This window comes from Hyperolius riggenbachi, chromosome 12 (assembly GCF_040937935.1).
Source record: "Hyperolius riggenbachi isolate aHypRig1 chromosome 12, aHypRig1.pri, whole genome shotgun sequence".
NCBI classification, from domain to species: Eukaryota; Metazoa; Chordata; class Amphibia; order Anura; family Hyperoliidae; genus Hyperolius; species Hyperolius riggenbachi.
Window position 1 is genome coordinate 109,687,659 of NC_090657.1, and position 13,484 is coordinate 109,701,142.

The 13,484-nt window shown below is 44.7% G+C and overlaps 1 protein-coding gene and 1 long non-coding RNA gene across 4 annotated transcripts in view; one reads left to right on the top strand and one right to left on the bottom strand.

Moving 5' to 3' along the window:
• Positions 1 to 558: 558 nt before the first annotated feature.
• RARA (retinoic acid receptor alpha) overlaps positions 559 to 13,484 on the bottom strand; it is a 217,856-nt gene continuing 204,930 nt past the window's right edge. For all 3 annotated transcript variants that reach the window (XM_068262518.1, XM_068262519.1, XM_068262520.1), the window contains exons 6-8: positions 11,405 to 11,609; positions 3,035 to 3,193; positions 559 to 1,223 (exon numbers count right to left, since the gene is read on the bottom strand). In XM_068262518.1, coding sequence (XP_068118619.1) covers positions 1,015 to 1,223; positions 3,035 to 3,193; positions 11,405 to 11,609 — 573 coding nt within the window. In that variant the 3' untranslated portion in view covers positions 559 to 1,014. The remainder of the gene's footprint in view (positions 1,224 to 3,034; positions 3,194 to 11,404; positions 11,610 to 13,484) is intronic.
• Positions 8,220 to 11,686, top strand: LOC137541280 (uncharacterized). The gene is made up of 2 exons (XR_011025119.1): positions 8,220 to 8,300; positions 11,338 to 11,686. It is a non-coding gene; the product is annotated as an uncharacterized lncRNA (long non-coding RNA).

A 13,484-nucleotide genomic window follows, 5' to 3' on the forward strand; every position in this document is an offset into this window, starting at 1 on the left:
GTATTTACATTTTTGGGATGCAGAAGAAAAACGGAGCCCAAAGGAAACCCATGTAAACACGGCGGGATCATACAAATTCCATGCAGATAATGTCATGGTCAAGATATGAATCTGGGAGCCTGGCGCTGCAAAACGAGGGTGCTATCCACTTAGCCACCCAGCAGCCCATATGTCGTATAAAAACCTTCTCATGTTTTAGATAGGATGCTTCCTTTCCAACTACCAAGCAACAAAGTTTTATACCCTCTGCTTACACAACTGTTACTTAAAAATACACTAAAAGACAAATTTCAACTGGGAGAAAACGTAGCAAAAATATATATTTCCTTTTTTTGCACCAATTAAAAAAAAGAATGTAAAGTGTGTCAATTTTCTTTCCAGTTACGTTACCTCAAGCTGCACTGAAATGTTCCTAATCAATGATAATGTGAGGCTGTAGATACAGCTATATTAAGAGCAGAGTGCTTCTGGGGTGCAATCAATGGCAGTGAATGGAGTTTGTGACTCAGTACAATTGCCCCCCCCCCCCCCCCCCCCCCGCCAGGTGAAGTGGTTGGATTGACAATGGTCACAGCTCTCTGGTTTGAGTGCAGTCCTTAAGCACTCCCACCCTCCCTCCACAGTCACACGGCACAGTGTGAGATTTTGCTCAGTCTTAGGCTTTGTTACGAGTCTGTTCTCAATCCAGTGGGTGTGAGAAGTCCAGAGGCACAGGTTGAATTGTAATGAATTGAGGGGAGTGAAAGATATAGGTCCATGTGGTATGCAGCCATCTACACTCCGGCTCATCCCAACTCTTGAGGAGAGTAGTCCAGACCAAGTTATAGCACAGTGATGCTTTTCTGTTGAGAGTGCAAAAATGAAGGATAAAGCAAGGGAAGACTGAGGACCTAGGGTAATCCAGTATGAGGCCAGAGGAGTTAGGTGAGGAGTGGAGGAGGATGAGGTGAGGCGAGAAGTCTGTGCATGAGCTGGTGAATCTCTGTCGCCTTATTGCCACAGCCTGCTGGGAGATCAGGGCGAGTGTGTAGAGGGACTGCTGTGAGTGGAGCTAGGGGATAGACTTGGGCTGCAGCTTCCTGGGGGGACAGGGGTAGGAGGCTGCTCACTAGGGGAACCAGCTGCCAGTGTGTCCAGGCCCTCAGAGTTCTCCAGCATCTCCTGGATGAGTGGAGGCATGGATCCTGGGATCTCCATCTTCAGAGTGATCACACGTTCAGCACCTAGGCAAGAAAGAGGAAAAACTCTGGTCAGCTCAACTGTTCATAATACTTGAGTCACTGTAGATCAATTTATGATTGGGGAGTGGCTGGGGAGGAATTCTCCTAAGGTCTATTTTCATCTCCATAGTCTTGCAACTTAATGAGCTTAAAGGGCAACTGAAGAGAGAGGTATATGGAGGCTGCCATGTTTATTTCCTTTCAAGCAATACCAGTTGTCTGGCAGACCTGCTGACCGTCTGCCTCTAATACTTTCAACCATAGACCCTGAACAAGCATGCAGCAGATCAGGTGTTTATGACATTATTGTCAGATCTGGCAAATTGGCTGCATGCTTATTTCTGGTGTTATTCAGACACTTGTGCAGCCAAACAGACCAGCAGAGCTGCCAGGCAACTGGTATTTTGTAAAAGGAAATAAACATGGCAGCCTCCACAGTCTTCTCACTTCAGTTGTCTTTTAAGAATGTGGAGTTAACAGACTTTAGGAGAACTCCCCCCAAACTCTTCCCCAATCATAAATGGATCTACAGTCAACCATGTAGAGTTAATCAGATTTGTAGGGTCCACGTAAATGGCATAACACGGACACCATCATCAAGAAAATGCAACAGAAGATGTATCACCTACAGCAGCTGAAAAAGTTTGGCTTTCCATAGAAATTAATCTTGAAGTTCTATACTGCAAACATCAAATCCAACATGATATCATCTATGACTGTCTGGTTTGGTTCATGCACCATACAAGAAAAGGTGAGATTGCAGCACATCATCCAATCAGCAGAAGGAATAATTTGGCTGTAGCTTACCTTCCCGTGCAGGATCTTTACGCTAGCAGGAGCAGAAAGAATTTGACCAAGATTGCCTTACCGAACCCCTCTCACCCTGCTCACTCCATCCTCAGAATTTTACCACCTGTGAAATTCTGGTCAGTTGCAACAAAAACTTTCAGGCACAGGAACAGCCTTTTCCCTCAGGAGGTAGCTATGCTTAAAGGGGAACTAAAGTAAGAGATATACGGAGGCTGCCATATTTATTTCCTTTTAATCAATACCAGTTGCCTGGCAGCCCTGCTGATCCTCTGCCTCTAATACTATTAGCCATAGCCCCTGAACAAGCATCAGGTGTTTCAGACTTTAAAGTCAGATCTGACAAGACTAGCTGCATGCTTGTTTCTGGTGTTATTCAGATACTACTGCAGAGAAATAGACCAGCAGGGCTGCCAGGCAACTGGTATTGATTAAAAGGAAATAAATATGGCAGCCTCCGTATACCTCTTACTTCAGTTCCCCTTTAATGCAGACTCGTGCTACAGTTGCAGGGACTTGAAATGGATACAGCACATAACTGAAAATGAATGCTTCTCATCCTGTTTGCTACCACTTTGTCTAATTTACTCTCCTTGACTTGTAATATCTATAATGTCTGTCCTTGTATCGTATTGCCTGTGTCCACTGATCAACTGCTAAGTCAAATCTCTGTAAGTGCCAACTTATTTGGCCAAATAAAATTGATTCTAATTCAGATTCACCTACTCGTACTGCCTGACCTTGTAATAAATGTCTCCATTACAGGAAGTGAGGAAACTGTCCTCACTTTAGAGTTAGAAAAATAATGCATCGCCAGAAATGTGTAGTGTGGGCGATGAAGTTTTACTTCCTGCTTTGTTAAGACTTCTGAGGAAATAGGGAACCAAAGACAGAAATGGAGAGATTTGAATTCTGGATGGTCCCGCATACCAAACTGTATACTGTTGCCATGTTTTCCAGCAACAATTAATTTGAATTTGTTGCTCCACAACGCAATGTAAGCTCACCCTTGGCACTGATGCTCCTCAAGTCTGTGATTTTCATCAGCATTTTGGGGAACATGTGCGGTTTTTTGGGTCGTCTCCTTCTGACGTAGATCTTAAGCGCTTCCAGTAGAGGCTCCTGTAACTTGTCCACCTTATCTGGCTGTTCCAGGTCTTGCCGATCTGAAAAGGATAGTATAGAATATTACATTAATGTAAGGGAAGGATATTAATGTTCACTATACCCGTGGAGCACATTACATTGGCCTATACCATATGTGTGTGTGTGTGTGTGTGTGTGTGTGTGTGTGTGTATATATATTTATTGTTTAGCATTTATATAGTTTTGGCAATGGTAGAGTACACAAGACATGATGGTAGCCATAGATTTGTGATGAGGATCAGGCAACCATGAGAAATTTTCATATATGCCATCTTTACCAGCAGGTGTCGCTCTAAGCAAGGATTTAGAAAGACTACACAGAGTTGAAGTTACACAACACAGTAACTAACCCTATAAGAAATAATAATTACAGTGGTTGCAGTGTTTTCAGGGACAAAAAAAAAAATGATTTGCATACTCAGCAGTGATGCACTGTGGGACACCTTATATGCTCACTCTAACCCTAATTTGCAAAAACCTTCAGTTTTAAAGTGTACCAGAGATCTCAAAACACAAAAAAATCGGTATTTACTCGGGGCTTCCTTTCGCAACACAAACACGTGCGAGTCTCTCACCGTCCTCAGCTGCGATCAGCCTCGAAAATTGCTTCAGTCGTGTCAGTCTAGGTCTTTTGCGCATGCGCGGGAGGTCCGCACATGTGCAAAAGTCCCAGACTGACGCGACTGAAGCAATTACCGGGGCTGATCGCAGGTGAGGACAGTGAGAGACTCGCACGTGTTTGTGGGGTGGGAGGAAGCCCCGGGTAAATACCGATTCTTTGGTTTCCTTTAAGAAGGCAAAATTAGGTTTTACATGACAATAATAAAAAAAAAAAAAAAAAAAAACAGAAATTTGCTTTCTTAAAACAGAAAGTATTTACAGTTATTCAGATTGGAGTGAGCTCTGAGGTGTCTCCGAGTGCATCACTGCTAAATTTACAAATCATCTCTTTGATGTCCCTGATATTCAAAGGCCTCCAGAACCTTAGGAATGCAATGATGTGTCAGCTTGCTAATGTTACAGAGCCACACTAATCCAACATGCATACAGACTGTTTTAGGGCCCGTTCAGATCACAAATGCGGATGGCCATGCGTGCGGAACGCGTGCGTTGCGTGGCTGATCCCATCACTGAAAAGTGAATGGGACAGCCGTGCGTTTTGACAAAATCTGCGTGCAGCATGCGTTCCCGGACCGCACAGGTCCGGAACGCATGCAGTGTGAACATCAGACAGTGCACTCTATGCACTGTCTGATGTCGTGCGTGTCGGCTTCCTGCATGCGTTTCCAAAACGCGACTGGAAATGCGTGCAGTCTGAACGGGCCCTTAGACTGGTTGGTCATCGGTGCTCAGCATGGATTAATGTGGTATGGGGTAGGACTTGAAACACCTGGTTCTGGTGCTTGCTGGGTACTCTGTAACTCATGGCATTTTTAGTAAGAGGGCTTTTTGGTCCATTTTAGCCCCTTACACACTTCTAGGAGTTCGGGATCACCATGAGCTTGCTGGGTAATCTGAAACTCTGGGTGTATAAGTCCTACTCCATAGAGCCATAATAGTCCATGTCATACACTGACAACCAGTCTGAAACAATCTGTATGCATGTTGGATTATTTTGGCTCTGTACAATTAACAAGCTGACACATCATTGTATTCCAGCAATTCTAGAGGTGTATTTAGTTTTCGAGGACAGCAAAGGGACAATTTACATATTCAACCGTGATGCATTGTGGGAGACATCATATGCTCACTCCAACCTGAATAATCCTAAATACTTTCTTTTTAAAAATAAATTTATAATGCAAATAATTAAAACATGAACGCTGTCAGTTTCAATGATTCAACACAACTGAACTGACTGAAATCAAGTAGAACTTCACAATCTAATTCTCAGTGTGAAGATATCAGAGGATTATCGTTCCATGCTACTGCTATAGCTGAGCTGGACGGAGTTTGCATTCTATTTGAAGCTTCCAGGTGCTTATCGATTTTTCCTGGTTGATTTCTGGCAGATTCAATCAATCTGCTGGGAATCAATTCCCCCAAAATGTTTGATGAATCAACTTTAAAAAAACGTTTCAGTTTAACCGATTTTCAATATATTCCCTGCTAGAATCTTTTGAAAATCGATGAGCAGCATCTGGTATGAATGGATTCCTTTGTTCATTTTGTCCCATCGGGTGGCAATCTGTAAGTGTATGGCCAGCTTTAGACTACTGTAGGGATTATATTGTGAGGTCCTCTGAGGACAGTCAGTGGCATAACTATACTTTATGCTGAAGATATCAGTGCTATACAAACAAATGTGACTAAGACCCGGTTCACACTGGCAGTTTAGTGCCAAATGGTTCTGAGAAAATGGATCTGATTAGCGGTCCATCGGATCCGTTTTCACTCCATTTCCGTTCAGCTGCTTCCGTTCCGTTTACACACATCCTCCCCACACCCCCACCCTCAAAGTGGATTTAGGTCCTTAGAACGGTCAGTTTCTTCACTAATGTGAAGAAACATTACGTTTTCTCATTGACCACAATGCAGTGCTTCAGGATCCATTCAGTGGATTGTGCGGAATGGAAGTGAATGGATCCATAGGTTAACATCGCATCCATTCACATCCGATCCGTTCCCTTCCGACCTGGGAATGGACCATTTTTTAACACTAATGTGAACCAGGCCTAAGGGTCTCCTGCCTCTTTTCTCCATAGAAATGAATGTGATGGATTCTACTAAGGTGTGTTTTCACATGCAGGCCTTCATAAACTTTTCTAAGCAGTTGTACTGTCCTTTCCCCATTCAGCTGTTATACAAAATGTGTTTCTGAAAGCAGTTACAGGAATAGGGAATTACTCCAATCTACTGCCAGATGCCTAAGGTGTAGGAATAGGTGTATGAAAAACAAACTGCACAACTACCTTATTTTAGCCTGAATGTGAAGGTCATGTGACCGCTTCACTGCTCCCTTTCCTCTTCCATCCAGTACTGGGCCATGGGAACTGTTCTACTGTACTGAATTAAGAGTTTATGATACAAAGCTGCCATTCAGCCTCAAGGGAGGAGGTGTGTCCCGGACTACCAGGATGCCAGCTTTCTATGTGAAAGGGAGCAGTGGTGGAGTCACAGAACTACAACGTTTAGGCCTGATGTAAGGTATTTTCATAAGATAGTAGCATTCCCTTGTTGAGGGGCGCTGGGGTGGATGGAAGTAGTCTGATGAATTCAGTGAATTCAGCTTTAAGGCTAAGTGATGACTTTGGAAAGTAATCAGGTCATGCATAATCCAGCTTATGAGCAGCCTGCACAGTGATCCACATACATACATGCACAATGGACTCTGCCAGGCAACACTTGCTGTATTATGGATACTGGTGAGGGGAAAGGGGGACAGGAAGTCTCCTGCTGTGTGGGTGTGTGAGGGGGGAGGGGGACAGAATAGCAATCACCTAAAAAAAATGAAATGCACTGGATAACGATATTCTACTACAGGATTGCCTGCACATATTGTCATCTGACTAAATAAGTTTGACAATTTTCAAGTTATTTAATGTTGCTATAGTGTTCCTGAAGTGAACCTGAACAATATAAACTGAGTATATGATTATAAAGTGCACACTCAAAGGCTTCAGTAAAAAACTGAATAAGACCCAGTGCACACCGGGCGGTTTTTGGAGCGATCTGCCGGCCGCATCCGCCTCTAAAAATGCTTGTCTAATGTATTGCAATGGGATGGTGCACACCGGCGGTTTGCGTTTTTTGCCAAGCCGCAAACGCGCCTCCTGCTGCGCGTTTGCGGTTTTCGGAAGCGTTTCGTCCTCAATGTAAAGTATAGGAAAACCGCAAACCGCTCAGAAAAACGCTAGTTCAGAGCGGTTTGCCAGGCATTTTTGTTACAGTAGCTGTTCTGTAACAGCTTTTACTGTAACAATATGTGTAATCTGCTACACAAAAACGCACGCAAAACCGCTAGGTATGTTTAGAAAACCTCTCTAAACATACCTAGAATCGCTCTGAAATCAGCTCCCAAAACCGCTAGCGTATTGCGGATCTGCTAGCGGTTTTGGTGTGCACTGGGCCTAACAAAATGAATTGTACCTCCTTTTCTTCCCACTAAGGCTTGGTGCACACCAGAGGAGTTTTTCTGAGCGTTTTGAGTTTTTAAATCTGCTGCTAATGTTATCCTATGTGTCTGTGCACACTAGAGCAATGAGGTTTTGTAAAAAAAAACCTATAGCATTACATTGGGAAGAGCTTTTGAAACCTCTAGCGTTTCGCTAGAGGTTTCAAAAGCTCTTCCCAATGCTATGGGTTTTTTTACAAAACCTCATTGCACCAGTGTGCACAGACACATAGGATAACATTAGCAGCAGATTTAAAAACTCAAAACGCTCAGAAAAACTCCTCTGGTGTGCACTAGGCCTTAGGGCTGGTGCACACCGAGCGGCTTTTTTGGCGTTTTCAGATCCGCTTGCGGCTACGGATCTGCTTGGTCAATGTATCTCAATGGGGTGGTGCACATCAGAGCGGGAGGCGTTTTGCAGAAACGAAAAATGCCGGGGTGAGGCATTTTTTGGATTTCGGATGCGTTTCTGCCTCAATGTTAAGTATAGGAAAAACGCAAACCGCTCTGAAAAACGGCACTTCAGAGCGGTTTTGCAGGCGTTTTCGTTACAGAAGCTGTTCAGTAACAGCTTTACTGTAACAATATATGAAATCTACTATACTGAAAACCGCAGCAGCAATCCGCAAAACGCTAGCAAAATGCCATAGAAAAATAAAAAAAAGCGTTTCAAAATCTGCTAGCATTTTGCGGATCTGCTAGCGGTTTTTGGTGTGCACCAGGCCTTATAGAGCTTTCTTTTGGTGGTCTCTGACTGCTACTGCGTCCCAATTTCTATTATTCCCCCCCCCCCCCCTAAATTAGCCCTAGACATTGATGCATACACTGTACTACCCATACATAGGCATCAGCCTATGTATGGGATCAGGTTGTGAGCCGTTGGGAGGGACAGTTAAGTGACTTGGCTGTCCCCTGTACAGTGCTGCTCTTAATGTGTATTGCCTTTTCTTTTCTTTATTTCAGCCTCTAAAAGTATTAGAGGCAGAAAGGCAGAAGATCAGCAGGATAGCCAGGTAACTGGTATTGCTTAAAAGGAAATAAATATGGCAGCCTCCGTATGCTGCGCTAGATCGCAGCACTGTACAAATGTGTATTGCCTTTTCTATTCTTTATTTCAGCCTCCTGCTGGCAGGCTGATGACAGAGCCCCGCTTTGTTTACTCGCAGGGAACATGCATGTGAGCGAGCGCACGTTCCCTGCTAACCCCGCCTCCAGGACTGTGAGGCCAATCGACGTTAGGCGGTCCTGTGAGTGCCACTCTCCCACCGCCGATCAGCGTTAGGCGGTTGGGAGAGGGTTAAAGGCCTTTTATAACAATGTGTAAAAATATCACCTAGGAGAAGACTCAGAAAAAGTGAATTGCATATGGACCACAGTGTCTTACATATGGACCATGCAGCAAATGGTTTGGGGGCTACAATGTGAGCGCCAGAAAGCTGCAGGTTAGGCACTATGGCTTTAAAGAGGAACTGTAGTGAAAACAGCTGTTGTTTCCCACAATGCAATGATGTTCACCGACAGGAAACTGTCAGAGCCATGGAACTTTGGGAGGAGTATCACCACAATATTAGCCACACAGATGTCCCAGATGATCTATTTGAGAAAAGGTAAAGATTTCTCGCGGGAAAGGATTTATTGACTACTGATTGGGAGGAGGTTCAATCCTGGGTTAAAGTTCCTCTTTAAAGGACAAATGTAGTGAGAAAGGTACGGAGGTGGCCAAATTTATTTCATTTTAAACAACACCAGTTGCCTGGTTATTATGCTGATCTATTTGGCTGCAGTAGTGTCTGAATAACACCAGAAACAAGCATGCAGCTAATGTTGTCAGATCTGATATTAATGTCAGAAACACCTGATCTGCTGCATGCTTGTTCAGGGTCTATGGCTAAAAGTATTAGAGGCAGAAGATCAGCAGGATAGCCAGGCAACTGGTATTGCTTAAAAGGAAATAAATATGGCAGCCTCCATATCCCTGTTGCTTCGGTTGACCTTTAAGGTAACTCTGACTAGTAGGGAAGGTAAAGTTGCTTTTTTCAGTCCCACTTTACCATATTATATTTGCTCCAACCTCTAGAACCAATAAAAATGTAGACTTTTTTTAATGTAGGCCCCCATCCCTTCCCTTAAGATTGTAAGCTTGAATGTGCCGGCTACCTCACCCTTTTGAGTTTTGGATTTTGTTAAACATTTATTCATATCAATTCTGTCACTGTTATTACCAATTCTGTACTTTGTACCGATTCTGTATTTTGTACAGATGCCCATTTCTTCAAATTTCTGTTTCTTCAACTCCTTACCACCCCACCCTCACGAATACTGTACCCTCCCATCCACACTTACAGGAGTCCTCCACTTCAGTATCACCTAACTACCAAAATCTCAGCAGACAGCCAAGCACTCAGAGTGATTTCGGTTCTTATACCTCATCTACACGTGTAGATGAGGCGGCGATCCGGCGGCTAATCGCCTCTTCCGCGTCCCCGCTTGCCACGTGTGCGCCGGAATCAATACCCGCTTGATTCCCGCTCGTCCCCGCGCCGTGCATCTTCTGCTCGATTCCCTGCCATTGCCCCCCCGCGGGGAGCGAGCAGGGAATCGGCGGTGGGGATATCCGTCCTGTCGGATCTTATCAATCGAGCCGCATCAGCGGCTCGATTTATAAGGAACATCGCGGCCGCATTTACGCAGGTAGATGCGGCTTTATGCCTAGTACACACCATACAATTTTCTGTAAGATTTTCTGTAAGATTTACCTGCCAGATAGATAATTTCCAACATGTTGGAAATGATCTATCTAACCATCTATCTGCCTAGCAATTAAGCATTGTTCTACCAAGCAGGAGATTACCAGAAGACAATGCACCAGAGATAATGACCAGTCTCTACCAGTACTTAAAGAGGAACTGTAAGCATCCTCTCAGCAATGGGCAGTTAAACTGCATGGGACGAACCATTTTTACTCCTGGTAGAGTCACAGGCAATAAAAGGTAAAATAAGGGCTACTTAAGGTGGCCTCGTTAGATTAGCAGCAGATAGATCATCAGATAGATTTCTGATCTATCTGATGTCTTTAGGAACATTTTTTACTAGGAAAAGATTTCCAATAGATTTCAGTTTGAAATCTATTGAAAATCGATCTGATGGCATTTTTTGCCATCAGATTTCCATTAGGGCCAATGCAAAATAATAAGCAATCTCAACAGATCAACCTAGATTTTCCAGCCTGCCAGATCGATATGAAATCGATCGAAATCGGCCCCAAATCGGTCGATTGGTCAATCGTTTTGCAATCGACCAATCGATTTTGATCGATCGGCCAATCGTGAAAAAATCAAAATCGCAATTTTTGACAGACAAAATCGTTATTTACATTTTTCCTAAAATCGTGTAGGCCTAGTGTGTACTAGGCATTACTGGGATATATTGACTCCACCCCACAATCTCTGCACTGCTTGCTCCAGATCACTACACCATCCTCCTCCTGCTACGCCATTCATGAACTCCCCCTTTCAACAGCCATGATTCACTTCAGTCCAGCCAGCTGTAGTGCATGGCTGAAACCAAGCCAGAAGCCCCAGCGAGGCTAATTGAGAAACTGGGGTTTGGCTGGAGTGGTTTATAATGTAGCGTTATTTGGGGAAGAGAGAAAGGGGATGGAAATAATACATTAGAATGTGCATACTGGATTTAGGGTTAAACCCAAAGCAATAGAGAAAAACATTTTTCAAACATCCATCATTTGGTCAGAAAGACAAATTTTCAAACTTTGTTAAGTTGCCGTTGTCTTAATGGAGCCATTGTGCTCCAGACAGGCAGCAAGAGCCCAGCAGCTGTTCATAATAAAGGGACATTATACAATTAAAGGACAGAGGAAACAATACTTGCTTTGTAAATCTTTACTAATTGTCTAAAATTAATTACTGGAAGAATCATGGAAACGTCTGTACTTTTGCCCTTTGCACTTTGTATAACGATTATTGAGATCAATAGCGTCTTCTGCTCCCACGTACACACTGAATTCTGAACTTTTTCTTACTGACCATCCAGAGTATTCACCATGAAGAACCCTGTATCGTGGAACTGGTACTGTATCGATGGACCACATTATTCTTACCTCCAGAGATAAGACAAATGGCGCTTAGCAGTCCAGTCTCAGCATCATCCATTTCCAGTGGTAGCAACTGATTGGCGAAGGCAAAGACTAGATCTGTGAGGGGTCCAAACCCAGCGTTGTGCATCTGTGTCCTATTGAGCGTGAGACCATCTGAGAAAGTCATGGTGTCCTGGTCAGGGGTGTAGCGTATGCAAATTCGGAGAATCTGTGAGCATAGAAATGGGTATATTGTAGCATTAAAAAAATAGCAGGATCCTCTAAAGCAGGGGCGTCAAACACAAAGTGGGCTGAAATTAAATGCTGGTACCTAGTTGCAAGTTAACCTCATTGTCTAAAGGCCAACTTCCTCCCATAAAGTTCCCTAGTGTCTAATGCCCCCCCCCCCCTTCCGTATATAGTTACTTGGTGTCTGGTGGCCCTCCTCCATCCCCTATAGAGTTACCTGGTGTCTAATGCCTCCTCTCAGCCCCTATACATTTCCCTATTGTCTGGTGGTCCTTCCTCCCCTATAAAGTTCTGTGGTGTTTAGTGGTCCTCCTTTCCTCCCTTATCCAGTCCCATGATGTCTAGTGTCCCCCAATTGATGCTCAATAGATTTCTGCTGAGGCCTATCAAAATTGAGTTTGCCATGTAGGAAAATAATCCATCACTATTTAATTGAATTCCAATTGGACAGGAATCTATTGACTTTTGCATATCAGACCATGAAGGACCTATGCTGGAATTTCACCACCAGTGTGTAAAGTACAAGGTGTCACTCCGTGCTCAAACTGTTAAATATATATATATATATATAGATATAGATATATATAATAGGCTACGTACCTCAACCTTCAAACAAGAAGAAGAAGTAGCGCCCTGCCCCCAGGACCGGTCCAAGCAGAAGGGGCCGGTCCAAGCAAGAAGAAGTAGCACCCTGCCCCCAGGGGCGGTCCTAGACTTGCCGCCGAGCTGGAGGGGGTCCGACGAGCTGGAGGGGGTAGTGGGCAGGAAGGGGGTTTTGGGCACAGCGGCGGAGAGGCGGATCGGACCCCCCCTCCCTCACCTGGGTCCCCCATCTGCGCCCCCCCCCCTCTAGCTTAAAGTTCAGCAGCCGCCGCCGCTAATAGTGAGAGGCAGTGGGCGGGGATGACTCACCTCTTCTGCGTTCCACTGTCGTCACTTCCGGCAATGCCGTCCACTTACAATACAGTGGGCGGCATTGCAGGAAGTGATGACAGTGGAACGCATGCTGGAACGCTGAAGAGGTGAGTCATCCCCGCCCGCTGCCTCTTACTAATAGCGGTGGCTGCTGCTAAACTTCAGCTACAGGGGAAGCGCAGATGGGGACCCAGGTAAGGGAGGGGGGGTCCGACCCCCCTCCCCGCCGGTGTGCCCAATACCCCCTTCCTGCCCGCTCCCTGCCGCTGTGCCCAATACCCCCTTCCTGCCCGCTACCCCCTTACGCTGCCTCTTACTAATAGTGGCGGCTGCTGCTCAACTTAAGCTAGAGGGGGAGCGCAGATGGGGGACCCAGGTGAGGGGGGGGGGTCCAACCCCCCTCCCCGCCGCTGTGACAAATACCCCCTTCCTGCCTGCTACCCTCTTTGCTACGCTGCGGGTCGGCTAGTAGTAAATAACTACTGTGTGCTCTGATTACTGCTTGGAGAAAGTACTATTTATTTTGCAGTCATCCTTCCTTGCTCTCTTATTTGTTCACATTACGCATCATTCTTTTTCAAATCTCGTCAGCACACCAAGAACACTGAGCATAGGAGTATAGAATAGTGATGAGTAATTTCTTAGTATAACCGACACGTCCCTTCCAGACATCATCTTATTCATTTCCAATGGAGAAATGTCAGATTTTCATAAAGGCATTTTATGAGTCAAAGCTCAGTAATAACACTGAGTGACAGTATGCAGCAGCCTTAGGCAGGTGAAGTGGAAGAGTTAAAGGATTCAGATGATACCCTGAGCCGAGGCAAGGCTACCTAAGGTAAGCAAAGAAGTATGTTCAAGCTGGATCCACATTCCTCTATGCATTGTCCATTCCCCCCATCTCGATAATGAAATTTTGACTTTTTCCTCCTCTTAAAGT